The 14,766-nt window shown below is 39.1% G+C and overlaps 1 protein-coding gene across 1 annotated transcript in view; it reads right to left on the reverse strand.

Moving 5' to 3' along the window:
• FBN1 (fibrillin 1) overlaps positions 1-14,766 on the reverse strand; it is a 155,834-nt gene that overhangs the window by 81,515 nt on the left and 59,553 nt on the right. The window contains exons 8-12 of the mRNA XM_068410939.1: positions 10,672-10,797; positions 6,805-6,963; positions 3,255-3,413; positions 1,810-1,950; positions 895-1,014 (exon numbers count right to left, since the gene is read on the reverse strand). Coding sequence (XP_068267040.1) covers positions 895-1,014; positions 1,810-1,950; positions 3,255-3,413; positions 6,805-6,963; positions 10,672-10,797 — 705 coding nt within the window. The remainder of the gene's footprint in view (positions 1-894; positions 1,015-1,809; positions 1,951-3,254; positions 3,414-6,804; positions 6,964-10,671; positions 10,798-14,766) is intronic.

Below are 14,766 nucleotides of genomic sequence, written 5' to 3' on the forward strand. Positions count from 1 at the left end.
AATGAGTGCATGCTCAAGGAATCTTCCTCTTAATGCAGAAAGCAAAATATGAAGACAAGCTGGACTCTGAGCATTCAAACATCCTGTTCCATTTAGATGCTTCATTTCTTATGGAATATCAAAGTAGTCATTCATTCTCCTGCCAGAAGTCTCTCATTATGACTTAACTATAAAGGCCTGCATCCACCTTTACAGTCAAATTCCCACCCGCAGGACAGTTTGGGAGCCACAGAACCCTGACAGAGGGCTGACTTCTGAGGAGTACGCGTTCCTCACTCCCACAGGAAGACAGGATGAAGACCATCAGGACTATTATTGACCCTGGTCTTCAAAACACCAATAACTGGATTCTACAGCTTCCCCACCTAGACTTTCCCAGTGCGTCACTACTTTTCCATACCTTACTTAAGTTTTCATTGCTGTAAGTTATGTTCAGTTCTTTCTCTGACAGTGGGCAGGGACAACACATGGGCACTGTACTCTTGCATTAACCCACTGGAAGACTTATCTTTCCCCCCACCTCTCTTAGTCTTCTAACAGTCTTTTAGAGGTAAAGGGTTTCTCCAAAGAAGGGATGTTTAATTTCCTTGAAACCTCAAGAAGCAAAAGAAAAATATGTCTCAACAGTTTAAAAAACAAAACGAAAAATAGAAAAGATGTCTCTTCCACTTCAAAGCCACAAATGATGCCAAGATACTTTCAACACAAGAAAAAATGTCTGTCTTCATAACCCAGTCACTAAACAGCCAGCTCAGGCAGGTTAATCATTTTTACTGCCATATCTGATTTATTTTTCTTTAAACCCCTCATATTTAACACATCTGTTAAATTTTGCTTAAAACCTCTTTTCCCTCCTGGTATGTATACAATAGTACAGATATGGCTGTAACTTACCTCGGCACTCTGTTCTAGTTGGCGTGCTCTGATATCCTATACGACACTGGCATATGTAGGATCCCTGGGTGTTCACACAGTCTCCACTGATGCATGGATTCTTTTCACATTCATCAACATCTGCAAAGCACAGACAGTATATTTTTATTAAGACATTGGTTGAAAGGTATTCAGGTATGTAGGGGTTGTAGTTGGAGAAATAGAATGCTTCAATCTGAAAGGAAAGGGGACACCACTGAATTCCCAGTAAAAGGATCCCATGTTGTAAGCTAAGGAGGAGCTGGGAAAAAGGAGTAATCAACAAGACAAGATATTGCACGTGCGAGAGGTAGAGGCCTTAATCCCACACCTCCACATTCCCAGCCCCTCTGGAGACACAGATTTTGACAGAAGGAAAATCTTGCATGTAAGAGACAGCTGATCCTTGCTCCTACGATCAAGCTCTGGCTGAGTTCCAAAATTAAAGGGTTCTAGAGCCCAACAAGATACTCCTCATGAGCTGAAAGAGGACTTGTAAATCTTACTAAGCCTGAGATCATGACCGCTTTTTTTTTTTAACAATAGGTCATTTGCTTACTCAAAGAGCCAGTAGCATTTTAAAGAGGTCATTTTCAATCACTAATAAACACATTATAGTCCCAGGTTAGTAAAATAAGAAATCCTTACTTCTGTATAATTTTGGAGCAAGTTACAAGATATGTTAAATACTGTCTTAAAGGCAAAACTGCTGTAAAAATAAGTTTGCAGTTGAAAGCAATTAGTCCTTGGAAGTCTATTTACTGGGTTTGGTTGGGGTTTTTTTTTGAGGGGGTGTTGTTTTATTTAAGAACTCAGAGTTATTACATTGTGTGGGCAAGAATTATTTTTCTTTAAAAGAAAATTCCCCTCTGTGATTTACAGCAGAAAACCACATACCAATGCATTCCCCTCTAACATCCAGTTGGAATCCTTTGTTGCACTCGCAGCGGTAGCTCCCAGGAGTGGGAATACAGCGCCCATTAAGGCAGAGATGTCGGAACAGTTGGCAATAGTCAGTGAAGTTCACCGGCAAGATCACTGAAATAACAGAGTTGGAAAAATATTTTAATAGTTCATCATAAACATTTTTCGTAATCTGCAACTTGTGCAGTGTTTTCCATTAAAAATCAACATTTAACTTCCATCATAACATGAAATATGTAGTAAAATCAGCATTGGGAGAGAGTAAATGGCACTTTGACTCTTAGAGATTTGTCTGAAAATAGCTAGCGACCACACAAGTTTGATCCTGTTTTCCTCTTTTGTAGGACAAAAGAGGACCAAGTCTGCTCATACCTAGTGGTAAAGTGGGTACGTGGCACAGCAGGGACTCTACTAAAAGCCTACAGTAGCAAAAAGCCGGCAGACTGGTTCAGTTATCTCTGTTTTCATAGATAGCAGAGTGAGAGGAGGGCAGGGATAACCTTGGAATGTATGCCTATACGGTCTCTGGCAGGCAGATGTGAGCTGGCTCTGTCCGTGCTCCCAGCTGACCAGAAGCTGTGCAGCTACGTCAGTGCAGTGTCAGGCCTGAGTTAACATACTTTGCCTCTTAGGCTTATTAGCTCAGCTTGGTGCTGAACCAAGACTAAATAGTTTTAGCTGGTGCCAGTGCAAGCAGAGCCTGCTTGCATCTGCACAGAGCATGGGCGGAATGAGCTTTGCTTACTTGCAAAAGAGTATGTGGCTATGCCAAACGATTTCAGGTGGCACACGCCTACTGCAGACTATGTGGGCATGTACTAAATTCCCTGAGCAAGGGACAGAATAAGGAATATACTGATATTCTGCTCTGGCTTCCTCCTTGCTCTAGAGAAACCTAACCTATCCATGCGCATCACTGAAAAAGTTATTTCTTCAAGTTGGGTCAGCCTCAGTGTCCAGCAGACTTGTATTTTTATCGGCACATTTCCTACCTGCCCAAGCGAGAGTGAGGAAAACAACCTGAAAGAAGCTATTTTCTCCCAGCCAAGCTCTTTAATGTAAGTAACTATCACAACCTAATCAGAGCTAGTCACATTCCTCAATGTCGACATGCAGCAAAGCTCACAATAGCCTTAAAGTAACAGTAATGTAACTACTACAATGCATGGGCCTCAGTACGGACAGTGAGGATGAAATTTTTGAATGCTGTCTTAACAGGGGAAACACTACCAATGAGGGACACTTGCTGTAAGATGCGTGGTAACCAGGCTATGATTAGAAGGATATCCAGAGACTATATGTCCACACAAAGTAAGCAAAAGATACCAACAGCTGAAGGGAGCACATTGCTCCTGAAAAATCATAGTTTTAAAGCTAAATGCAAATAGTGCAGGGAAAGGTTATTATTTCGTTCCTACCATGAGGTGGTGGAGCCCGAGATGGATAGACAATTTCTGGCTGTTGAGGAGGGTAAACACCAGGAACGAGTGGTGGAGGGATGACGTCAGGACGGCCCGGAGGAAGGTCAGGTCTTGCTGGCAGCAAAGCAGCTACTGTGCACAATTTGCGATACTCATCTGAAACATGAAAACATGAATGCTGTTTTAGATTCTTGCAGCCTTTCCATTTGATCCAATACTCCTCCTTGTTGGAGTGTTTCAGATCAGCAATCACAAACCTTAAATAACCTTGGAAATATGAGCCTATATGTTTTCTTCATAGTAACGAGCTTAATTCTGCGAATTAAGTAATCCATAGGAGGATATCAATACTACTTGTCAGAAAACTGCTAGTAAGAAGATAACGTAACTGACAGTCTGGATTGAAATTGAACAGTGAGGCAGGGACCTGATCTTAATCTACTTAGTCTTCTTTCAGGCAAAATCTTTGATTAACTCAGTGGGAAGTTTACCTAAAGAAGGACTTTTGGACTTGATCCCAAGTTAATTTAATACAAAGCTTGCCACAGAGTTAGAAAAATACTGAACAGGGAAAAAAGCCCAGTTTCAACTGGATTTCTTAAAAGTTAACCTCCTAAACCAAAGAAATATAAATATAAGCAATGAGGCAAAACCAATTAGAGAATGAATACACTATTTCCCTGTGAAAATGAAGTTTGCCAACAAAAGCAGAAACCAAATGAGGTCTGTGCATAGGTCAGTTTAAGGTGCGTAGACAAAGAGAAACTGAGTCAGCTCCACACTGAGGTTGTCCTTCCCCAGATGATGGGAAAATGATCTACTTTGCTGTCAGCACAGTCTATGCTGAGTGTTACGCATTCTCCTATTGTTTATCTCTATTAGTGGCATCTGCCCTACTGCCCCACTTTTCCTCCTGCCCCCGACCCTTTTGTCTTTGGGAAGTATGAGTTTGAAACTTGTGATCCAAAGAATGCACGCGGTGTATGACAATTAAAGACCACATTTCCAGCTGACCTAATTCATGTCCACAATTCGTATGTACACAAATAACTATTTCTGCAGCCAGTATCTTCGAGCTTCAAAATTTTAACGTTTATGGCGTAACAGGGGAGAGAAATTATATAATGAAAACAAAACGCTACAGAGATGCATGAATTCCTGAAACAATATAAAAAATGAGAACTGAAAAATAAATTCAGTGTTGGGAGAACTAAGCTGGGTATTTCAGCCTTCAACACTTTAATCTCACTTCTATTTCCACCTGTAAAACACATTAGAAGCTCTTCCTGAACCACAGAGGATTTGTTAAATAAACATGGTAGCCTAAAGTTCTGCTTTTCCCAATTATGATCTTTGCATTTATTTTAACACTCTTAGGTGATCAGTTTGTTTCATGGGCCACTGCATTTCCCTCTATTGTTCCTTAGAATGATTTTAATCTTTAAATCATTCCCAATAAGATTTTATTGTATTATGTATTGTATTTTGTTTATTTGGTTTTTACCCTAGCTCTCTATTTTGCCTGTCAATACATAAGCTCAATCTACTCTCCATCAGTGGTCTACCTGTGATAAAAGAGACATTCAGAAGAAACAGTATCTGTGTATGTACATACACAAAATTCAATGTGCAAATGTTTGCTAATGATGGTGGTTTTAATAGTCAATTCTCCAATCACACATTCTCTACAACCCACTGATCAGTCTTTGTGAAATAAACAATACTGTATTTCTTTTTCACTCTAGATTGCTAATACCTAATTATCCAAAGCCAATCCGCCAGGAGTCTAGGCCTTCGGTGCAAAAAGAAGTCATGGCCTTGGGGCTGCCTATCGGTTGAACGGAATTAGCACACGTGAAGGGACTGCTAAGGTGAGAATTGAACACACACACAGCTGGATGCCTGATTCATTTTACTTTTAAAGTATTTATAGCTTCAATGGTAAACCCTGTCATTCCACATAAACAATTATTGCCATGTTACACGAAGAAATACAGTGCAAGCCTTTTTTTATTGCAACTTTAATCTCCACGTATAATTTCTAGCAATAAACAGCCTCTTTTATAGTAACATCTGGGTCTGCTGCCCACATTGAAAATGCAACTGCTGGGTTACATTATGCATCTAGTGCTCCACTTAATATTGCAGTAATTTCCATTTCAGAGTTAGAGAGACTGCAGGCCACTGACAGCTCTAAATTCCTCATCTTGTTTTCTCAGGATACATTAAGGAATAATTGAACTTGATTAAATAATGACAGCAATACCTTACACACATGTAAGGCCTTTCAAAGAATTTCAAAGCACTTTTGAAAAGAGTAATTTACAGTGTCAATTTATATCCCAAGTCAGGAGAAAAAAAAAAAAAAAGTGGCATGTAACCATCACCTAGAAGACCTTGCATGGATTTATGAGTCAGGAAGTCCTGGGTTCTAGCTCCTACTCCACCACGTCTCAGTCTTCAGCCTTAGCCAAATTACTTCACTTTTCCACCCAGTTTATTCACCAGTTAGATATGAATAATCAGAAAGTATGTCAAGAAAACAGGGACTGTGTTAAGATTGAAAGCTTTCTCCTTGTCTTCCTATTTCAGATGAGCATCAATAGATTACAATAGATTACACTATTTTGTTAGCATTATTCTAGCCAGTCTTGGACATTTAACATGTTTAAATATTATTAATGAGATAGTGACAGAACCAAGAAGAGTGTTCCAAGAGTTCTGATCATAGATCTCTGCTCCAGTATTACGCAGTTTCACTCAAAGAATTAAAAACAAGAATAACAAACACTCCCATACATGACCTCTGACAATTTCCTCAGAGTTACACTGCTATAATGTAATGACCGCCATTCCTCCCTAAACTCTGCACCTCCCTTGAGCTCCTCCCATCAGTCCTTAAGCTTCTTGTATTCTTCTTTTCTGAAGCATTTTATTAGGTCTCCAGTCCTAAACAACCTCAAAAACGTCTTTCCTCCACTCCCTCACACTCAGTTTTGCAATCTGCTCACCATCTTCTCTAAATTCAAATCTCACGTTATCTGGGGTTCTCAATACACAGGGAGGCGATAAAGTACAGCATATTTTGGTAGCAGACAGAAATCATGTTCTGTGTCAAACTTCAGGAAATAAATGGCACCTCAGAAAGCTAGACATAAGAGGAAGGAAACCCTAGTTTTCCAATGAGAATGAAACTGCAGAGGGAATACGGACCTATTAGAAGGCTCTAGAGGAAGTAACTTGAGCCTGAAAAAGACGTTGAAAGCAAAACCTGAATTAGGTAAGGTCAGAATAACCAGGCTACAAAACATTAATTAGGAACAGATAAAATCCTTTGTTTATGTCTGCTTGACCTAGTCTCCTGGGGGTCCTGAGCAACTTGCCATAGGAGGCTCGGCTTTGAGCAGGGAGGTTGGACTAAACAATCTCCCAAGGTGCCCTCCAGCCTCAATCATTCTGTTCTTTAATGAAAGCATTAGTAATAAAAGAAAATCATTGCCTAATTCAGTGCTCAACCACGCTCGTAAGAATGCAGGTAGAATCATACCAGTGGATCTGATCGGGCACATTTCGGGAGCGGTGGATGCACCAGAAGACCAGCATCGGCCGCTGTCACAGCAACACTGCATTTTGGACAAAGGCTGGGGGAGCTGATTGCCACAGCGCCCGTTGGTCAGAGAAGAGAAGCAGTATCCAGGACGCACATCTACCGAGAGAAAGAAATGGGTATGTAATCATCAGTCCAATGAGGAATGTGACTTTCACAAAAAGGAAAGGTCCTGTTTTTCTTGGTTGATTATATTATTGATGACGCAGCACTTGCAACGTTACAACAATCAGAAAACAAAAGGCAGAAAACCAGAAAAATCCAGATAATATTTGGGCTGCTTTGGATTCAGGTGTAACACCTCCTGTGAGAAAGCTGAAGAGAAATACAGAACAGGAATGAATTAATGGAGGCAAAAATAGAATAGAAACGTGTATTCATACATAAAAAAAATATGCTTCTGTGCCCCCAAAGAAAAATTGCAGTGTCACCTCTATTAAAGATAGTACCAGATCAATTCTAGTTAAGCTTTGATTTGAAAGCCGCTGATGTACAGCAACAAACTCACAGCATTGCAGCTTTCAAAGTATTAATTTATTTTTCATTAGTCAGGCCTTCCCCAGCTGAAGTATGTAGTGATTTGAGAAGATATAGGCTTGCAGGCAAGAAAGAGCAACACAGCTTTAACTGGTGCCATCACATTGTTTATGGAGATGTGCTGGCTTCCTGTCTGAAAAGGGTAAGCACGTGCTGTACAAAGAACGTCCTGTACCCAGATTTCATACACTCAGCTCTAACAACATTGCACAGAGATCCCCCAGCTTAGAGAAGGGAGAGAAAATGTGGATGGGAGCAAAATAAATAAAAAAAAAAAACCTTGTGATACAATCTGAAGCTCTGAGCAACTGTTTCATAATATGTCACGTCGTGTCAAACTCAGTATTAGCTGTGGTGTGATTTGATGCTGCACGATAAACCAGACCAAGTTTGTTTCTAAAATATACGAACATTTGCTGTCAAAAGGTAGAGGAAAAAGTTGCAGATATAACCTTACAACAGCAGACACCGTTCCCTAAAGAAACAGTATCTCAGTTATCCAGGGCATGGTGGATTCATCTGTCCAGTGACAGTGCTTTCCAGAGTTTACTAGCGATTCTAGTGGATATAAAAAAAAGCAAGGAAGTTTCTTATTATTTTGAGGAAATTGATATATAGTGATATGTTGGGAGAGTCTGTGATGGTTCTGCCTTTTATTAGCTGGAACCCTGAACACGGATATTACTGGCAGTACAGCTAAAAGAGTCAGTTGGCCTTTGCTTCCAAACTTTAGTTATTTCACTCATATTATCATATAATGGAAATCTGAAATGGAGAAAAAAATCTACTCAGTTCTATTACTGGTCCTCCATTTTCTCCTGGTACCCAACTAAACTGCCAAACACATACACTCCTTAATCTACCATTTAAAAAATCAAATAAAGCTCTAATGCAAACTGTTCCCCTGCTGCATCTGTTATAATTTTGGTCTTCATATAGAGTGGAGAGATATTCAGATGTAGGGGTGATGGTGGGGTGGATGGTAAGGAACTAAGCCCTCTAACAGACCCTATCATCATCCTCTGTAATTCACCCTTCTCAGTTTTGGACAGTACCAAGTTTTGAAACATTTAAAAGAAGTACTCCTAATCAGAAGTGATATATTTTTTTTTCCCTCTTTCATTTTCTGTTCCAAATGGTAAAACATACAAATAAGGGCAAGAACAGGAGGAAACAACTCTTTTACTGTTTCAGCTTTTAATATTTTAATGTTTTTCATTAAAGAAAATGTATTTTGAAAAGGCAAAAAAATCACCATGAAAATACCTTTCAAGTAAAATGTGCCTCTTTCTTTAAAAAAAAAAAGAAAAAGAAAAAAGAAAAAAAAAGAAAAAGAAAAAGCCATTGAAAGTAACACTGACCAAACAAATTTATGCCAGCTGGAAGTATGGGCTAGCAGCTTTCTTCATAGCACTCTTCATGTACTTGGGTTGAGACAGCCTGCTCTTGTTTCTGCTCTTCAGCTCTAGGAGATATTATCTTTGCTTTGTCTATTCTAATTTTTAAGGTTTGTAATAATGGAAGTCCCAGTTCTTCCTTTGGATGTTTGGCTCCAGTGCTGCTCAGTTTGAGTCCCATAAGGGATATATTTCTCAGAAGCACTTCCTCATCTCTAACAGAATAGACACGTTCAGCTAACACTTTTCACTTAAGACAGGCATGTTGTAATTAAATCAAGATTACATGTTTTGCCCAGCTCCAACACAGATTTGGGCTCTGTCCTTGTTAATATGGCAAGTATGCACTTTGCATATTAGACATGAATCCAAAATATTTGCAGATAATTAATAGTACTTCCCATTTAGCACGTTTTGCCTTGGACACAAAGCCAAAATTTTAATGATGGCTCATAGTCCGGCATATTACTTAACACAGCCTGTCATCATTTAAATACCCAATTCTTTAGCTGAACTATTTCAGCCTACAAATACCATAGGTAAAAAAGGCTGGAAAACTGCAGGAATATAACATGGGTGTGAATGTTGGGCAGTCCTGACTGAGCAATGACTATAAAAAGTAAAAAGCAAATGGAAGTTGTGCATCTCCAGAAATTTTTTGTTACAGGAAGGTGAATCTCCTTCATTAAGTTCAAGCAGGAATCAATGATTTAACGATCCACAGTCTTTCAGGAGCTATTAATCTGAAGCAGTAAAAGCAATTCCCACTGGCATTTTAAGTGTACAGTATGGAACCAATCTACCAAAATGCTGTTCTTGATAATGGAAGAAATATAGTTCATTTCTCACAACCTGCAGAAATAGAATGGCACCATTCAAAATGAATCATAACCCAAACTACTTCCAGATCACTTGGGGAAGTTAATATCATTTGGTACTTCTGTCTGTGAAGTTATTTTTTTCTCAATTTTTTCCCAAATGATTTTCTACCAAAGGTACTAAACACATGGTGCTCTCTTGAACCTCAATGCTGTGTATGAGCCTTTCAATAAACAAGCCAAAACTGAAGAAATAAACCTTTCATTTGATTCTCAAATGACAATTATTGCTCAAAATTCACCACTGGCAGTAAAAAAGAAATTACTGCGTAAAAATGAGGAAAAAAATTAACTGAATACTTGACCTGCCTTAGAGGTGGCTGTACGCTTCCCAGAAGCAGCAAGTGCTAACACTACTCTCTCATGACTTTGGCAGTACAGTGGCAGTTATTTAATTCACACAGTTCTTTGGTTCCTGGTCTGGCCTTTGGAAGACAGGTTCTGCTCTGCCACGGTGAAAGCTTGAAAGTACAGCACTGCCAAATCATCAACATCATGAAAGCAGATACAAATGTCCCACACCCAGCTTATCACACTACTTCCTTCAGTGAAAAATATCTGCATTAAGGTCATAACACTTAGAATGAGGAAAAAAAAGCTGTTTGGGGTGATTACCTTCTTTCTCAAGTATATTTACTTTTCTAAATGACTGCTGAATATAACATCGACTAAATCAAAGACAAACATGAGAGCAAGAATATCAAGGAGATCTGTTAAACAAGTTTGCCTATTTTAAGGCAACAAATATGGCATAACAGAAAAACTGTAACAAGAAAAATGAAAGGGAAGGTCACAATGAAGAGGGAAAGAGGAAACATCCTGCAAATGGAAAACTCATTTCAGAATACACACACAGGCACATGATGTACTTCTATATAAAAGAAGGATTTCAAGATCACGAGTTGAAATATGTTTCTGGTACACTGTTACCCATTTTAGATATTCATGAATGTCCATGACACCTACTGTCTTATTATTTACAGGATTCTACTCACCTATGCACTTTAAGCCATCAGGAGCTGTATAAAACCCTGGCGGGCACTTGCAGAAATAACTGCTAACTGTGTTTGAACACTCTCCTCCATCACAGATTCCAGGAACGGTGCTGCATTCATCAATATCTTCAAGGCAAAAAAAAGAAGCAGGGGCCGGTTAGCAAAATAAGTTCTGGCACGAGAATAGGTATTTTATAATTAGTATTAACGATTAGTATTAACGACTCAAATTCTGAGACCCCTTCTAACGTATGTACTAGGGGCATAATCAGCAGTTTTGAATCAGGATCTTTTGTTAGGCATCTTACAAACATAAGTGAAACAGAACCTAAGAAAATATCGTATCTGCAAATTGCAGAAAGCCAGAGAGTTTGTTTCACTGCTTAATAATGATGGATGAAAATCTTAAACTGAAGAGGGGATTTACTAACTGTAAGTAAATCGTAATCCCTTCAGTTTGAATTCTGCACAATACAATTAAGAAAGCTGTCATGGGACCTGTAATGACCACAGTGATAAGGAGCTTAACTGTTATGTCTCATGGTGTCTCCAGCAGCACAGCGTCTCCTGGCACCATACTGAGGCAATGGTTCAATACTGACTCAAAGGGAAGTGTACCACCTACTGAATTGCCCACCCTTCCTACTGCACTTGGGTTTTTCTTGGAAATCCCCCATATAAAAGCACTGAGCAGCTAGGCACTGTTTAACTAATGCAATCTGACAGGATTATAGCTCAAAGCAGGATGATTGCAGGCAACAAAAATTACCTTTCCTGGCTTTCTCCACTAAGTGAATGTTCTGAAGTTTCAACAGATTTCTAGACAGAAACTGAAGTATCTACTGCAGAAGTCTGGCAATGTCCATAATTCCCCTGAGATTTTGTCAGTAATGTAAAAATAAAAGTCCATATCGTGATTTTCTTCACTAACGAATCTCAATCCATATACTAAACCATCATCATAGATCCAATACAGAAAAATTTTCAAAGTCTGCAGAGAAAACCCTAACAAATACCTTCTTAGATCTGATCACAGCCGCATACATGAACAGAGGGAACTTGAAGGGTTTCTTCCACAGCTAGGAGTCTATGTTATCTACAGTTATGTGAATAACAACCTATGCCAGCCCCAGCTGCTCCTTAATGACCATCAGTAGCCTGCCTGTGATGTGTAGTTACTTTCCCCTCAGTTTCCAGTAACTATCTTAACAATGCAGCTGTATCTACTTAGCACTGCTCTCATCTTCTAGGAACCTGGAGTCCAGCTGAGCTTAAAAACGGCTCACTTTTTTCCATGGTACCTACAAGAAGAATCAGCAAAGCAGAGCAGAAAGGGAGGTTATTCTCTAGAGTGATCAATGACAACTGCCTGTCACAGCCATCTACAATCACCCAGTTACTCTCCCAACAGGGAGAACCCAGCCAGAAACAATGGCATCACAGGACTCTATCCAACCTCTCCTCCAGAGATCTACAAACAGATAGACACATGGCTGTAATAATGATTTCACCAACCACAAAAATTTGAGATGAAATACTGCAACACCACCCAATACACCAAGGCAAGGAGTGAATAATATTGTAGTCATTAAAAACTATGGGAGGAATTTAAATGTAACGCCTAAATTGGAATTTGGCCCCAACAGATGGGGGAACACCCAAAGTCCCCCAGGACCGTTAATGAACATTTTAGCAAGTAGAGAGGATCTCTGTTCTAATTCTCCTGTAAAGACAGTAATATAAAAATTTGGTAATATAGAAATTATCAATTCCTCTTCCCCTAGGTAAAGCATTGGATGCTCTAATACCTTTGTGGCCCCTTGCCTTTGCAGGAAAGGAGTGGAGGGACTGGGGCAGCATACAGATAACCAGACCTTGCAGACCGACCCATCCTAAGCGGTACAGGGCCTTGGGCCCCCCATGCACACATTCCTCCTCAGCATCTTGCTAGCTTTTGTGATGTGGGTCACATTCCTCACTTGGGTGTGTGAGAGGGGTGTGACTTTTTGTTCAGTGCTACTTCAAGGATGTTGCCAAAGCCTAAAGTCCGAGTGCCCTGGGAGCACTGCTAAGAGACTGCTGGCTTCTGCTCCAGGATTATACTCCACAGGAGTCCCAAGCCTCAGTGACAAAAAATGTGGAAATTGAATTTTGGTCTGAATAGAGCCCTTAATTAACAGAGAAAAATGCAGTCGTAAATGGATCAGATTCAAGCATTTTCTGACTCAAATTCGCCAATGTTTATCTTAAAGTCAGTGTTGCCACTGTTTATATAGAGTTCGACCTTTTTAAAAGCAAAATCATCACTCTTTATTTTAGGGTTGAGCTTAACCCAAACAGTATTTCACTATTTATATTAGTGTTGACATTCATATGAGCAACATTGTCATTGTTAAATATGCGAGTTTTATAAAGGTAAGTATACTCGATGTACTCGCAGATGTAAATGTCACTCCAGGAAAAATTACTCCCCCCCAATCACCACAAAAAAGGATTTACCTCAGCACTAATACAACTGGAAGAGGAATGGTGATATGAAGCAGTGAAATAATTTAACGATTAAAATACAGTTTTCCAGCACCTATGCTAATAAAGAGAACTTCGGTCAACACACACCTCATTTCCCATCTTGTTGCGTTGTCTCACTGTACCTCATGATTTCTATCATGATCTTACTTCAATGGCAACCCACTGAAAAAACAGTATTGGTAATTCAGCGGGTAGCTCCCAGTTCTACTAAATCAGTGAACAAGGGCACATAACAGCTGCCAGAAGTCATACTTGCTGGAGAGGAAGTTAAACCAAGCATGTGATCAGATGTTAATCATTATGTATTAGAATTAATTACAGTTAATTACTATAAGGCAAATACCTTGTCTTATATTGGAGATTTTAACTTAAAACTCAAAGGGATAATTTAAAAAAGCAGAATGGATATTCTGTTGCTACGTGACTATGCTCTTAATTGTTGAACCACTATCCTATTTCATGCCACTGGTATAAGCGTGCTACTTTTAGTTCTTTGAATTGTATTAATACCTACACAGCTTTAACTGAAATTGCTTGGTACATGCAATATGAAGATGCACTGAAAGTAAGTCTCTGTCTGCTGAGGTTCAAAAATTAACAGGTATGGCACTGAAGAAAGGAAACTTCATCCTATCTTTGCAGCCAGGCAACCACTCCAAAGGGATTTCACAAGATAGGGCAGGAAATTTGTGGCAGGATTTGGGAAGTGACCAAGCTATCCCCGGTTCTTGGGTCTAGTCCCTCAACTATTACCATGGTAGATGCTTGGGTTTTTGTGTTCTTTGTTTGGGGTTTTTTGGTTCTTTTTTTATTTTTTTACATGATTCAGCAATCAAAAAATACTATAGGAATGTTTATACAATGCAGCCTATGCAAGCCTACAGTTCTCAGTTTTTCAAGTATTAATACCTAACAAGGCACATGTTCAGTCTTTCCTATTCACCATGTTCTTGGTACTTCATCCACAGAAGGAAACACTTGCAATGTTGTTCTACCCTAAAGTTGGGTTACTTTCTGCCAAAATCATTGGCAGTCAATACAAAAACCATGCTGTATACAAACTCTCCTCAAATTGCTTTCACTAACCTGCAATTAAATTATAAAGTTTTGCTTGAAATAGGGATTTTTCTTTTGAAAGAGTAAGTCATAATTTTTCCAAAATGATTAAAAAATTTTGAGTGCTTTCTTAAAGGTACCTGATGCAAGAAAGGGTAGTGCATGCACACCTTAATCTCACAGTCACACATCTTTATGATATTGAAAGCTGGCACTCCAAAATCCCTAATCACTTATGAAACTTGTCTACTCAAATTAATTTAATTTTTGTCTAATGACTGAAAGGACAATCAGTTCTAAGAGTTTAAAAATTATCTGGACTTACAGCAAAGAACATGAATCAAAACTGTGAAATTGACACGTTTTAGTATTATGTTCCTTATGTATCCAAAATTCTCTTAAACAAAGGAGATATCTATGCCTGATTATTAGATTATAGAGAGAAAAAATACTATCAAATCACAGTTAAAAATTAGCAAGATTCCATAATCATGCACTGCAAATTCCCAC

This window comes from Nyctibius grandis, chromosome 11, assembly GCF_013368605.1.
Source record: "Nyctibius grandis isolate bNycGra1 chromosome 11, bNycGra1.pri, whole genome shotgun sequence".
Classification (NCBI taxonomy): Eukaryota; Metazoa; Chordata; class Aves; order Nyctibiiformes; family Nyctibiidae; genus Nyctibius; species Nyctibius grandis.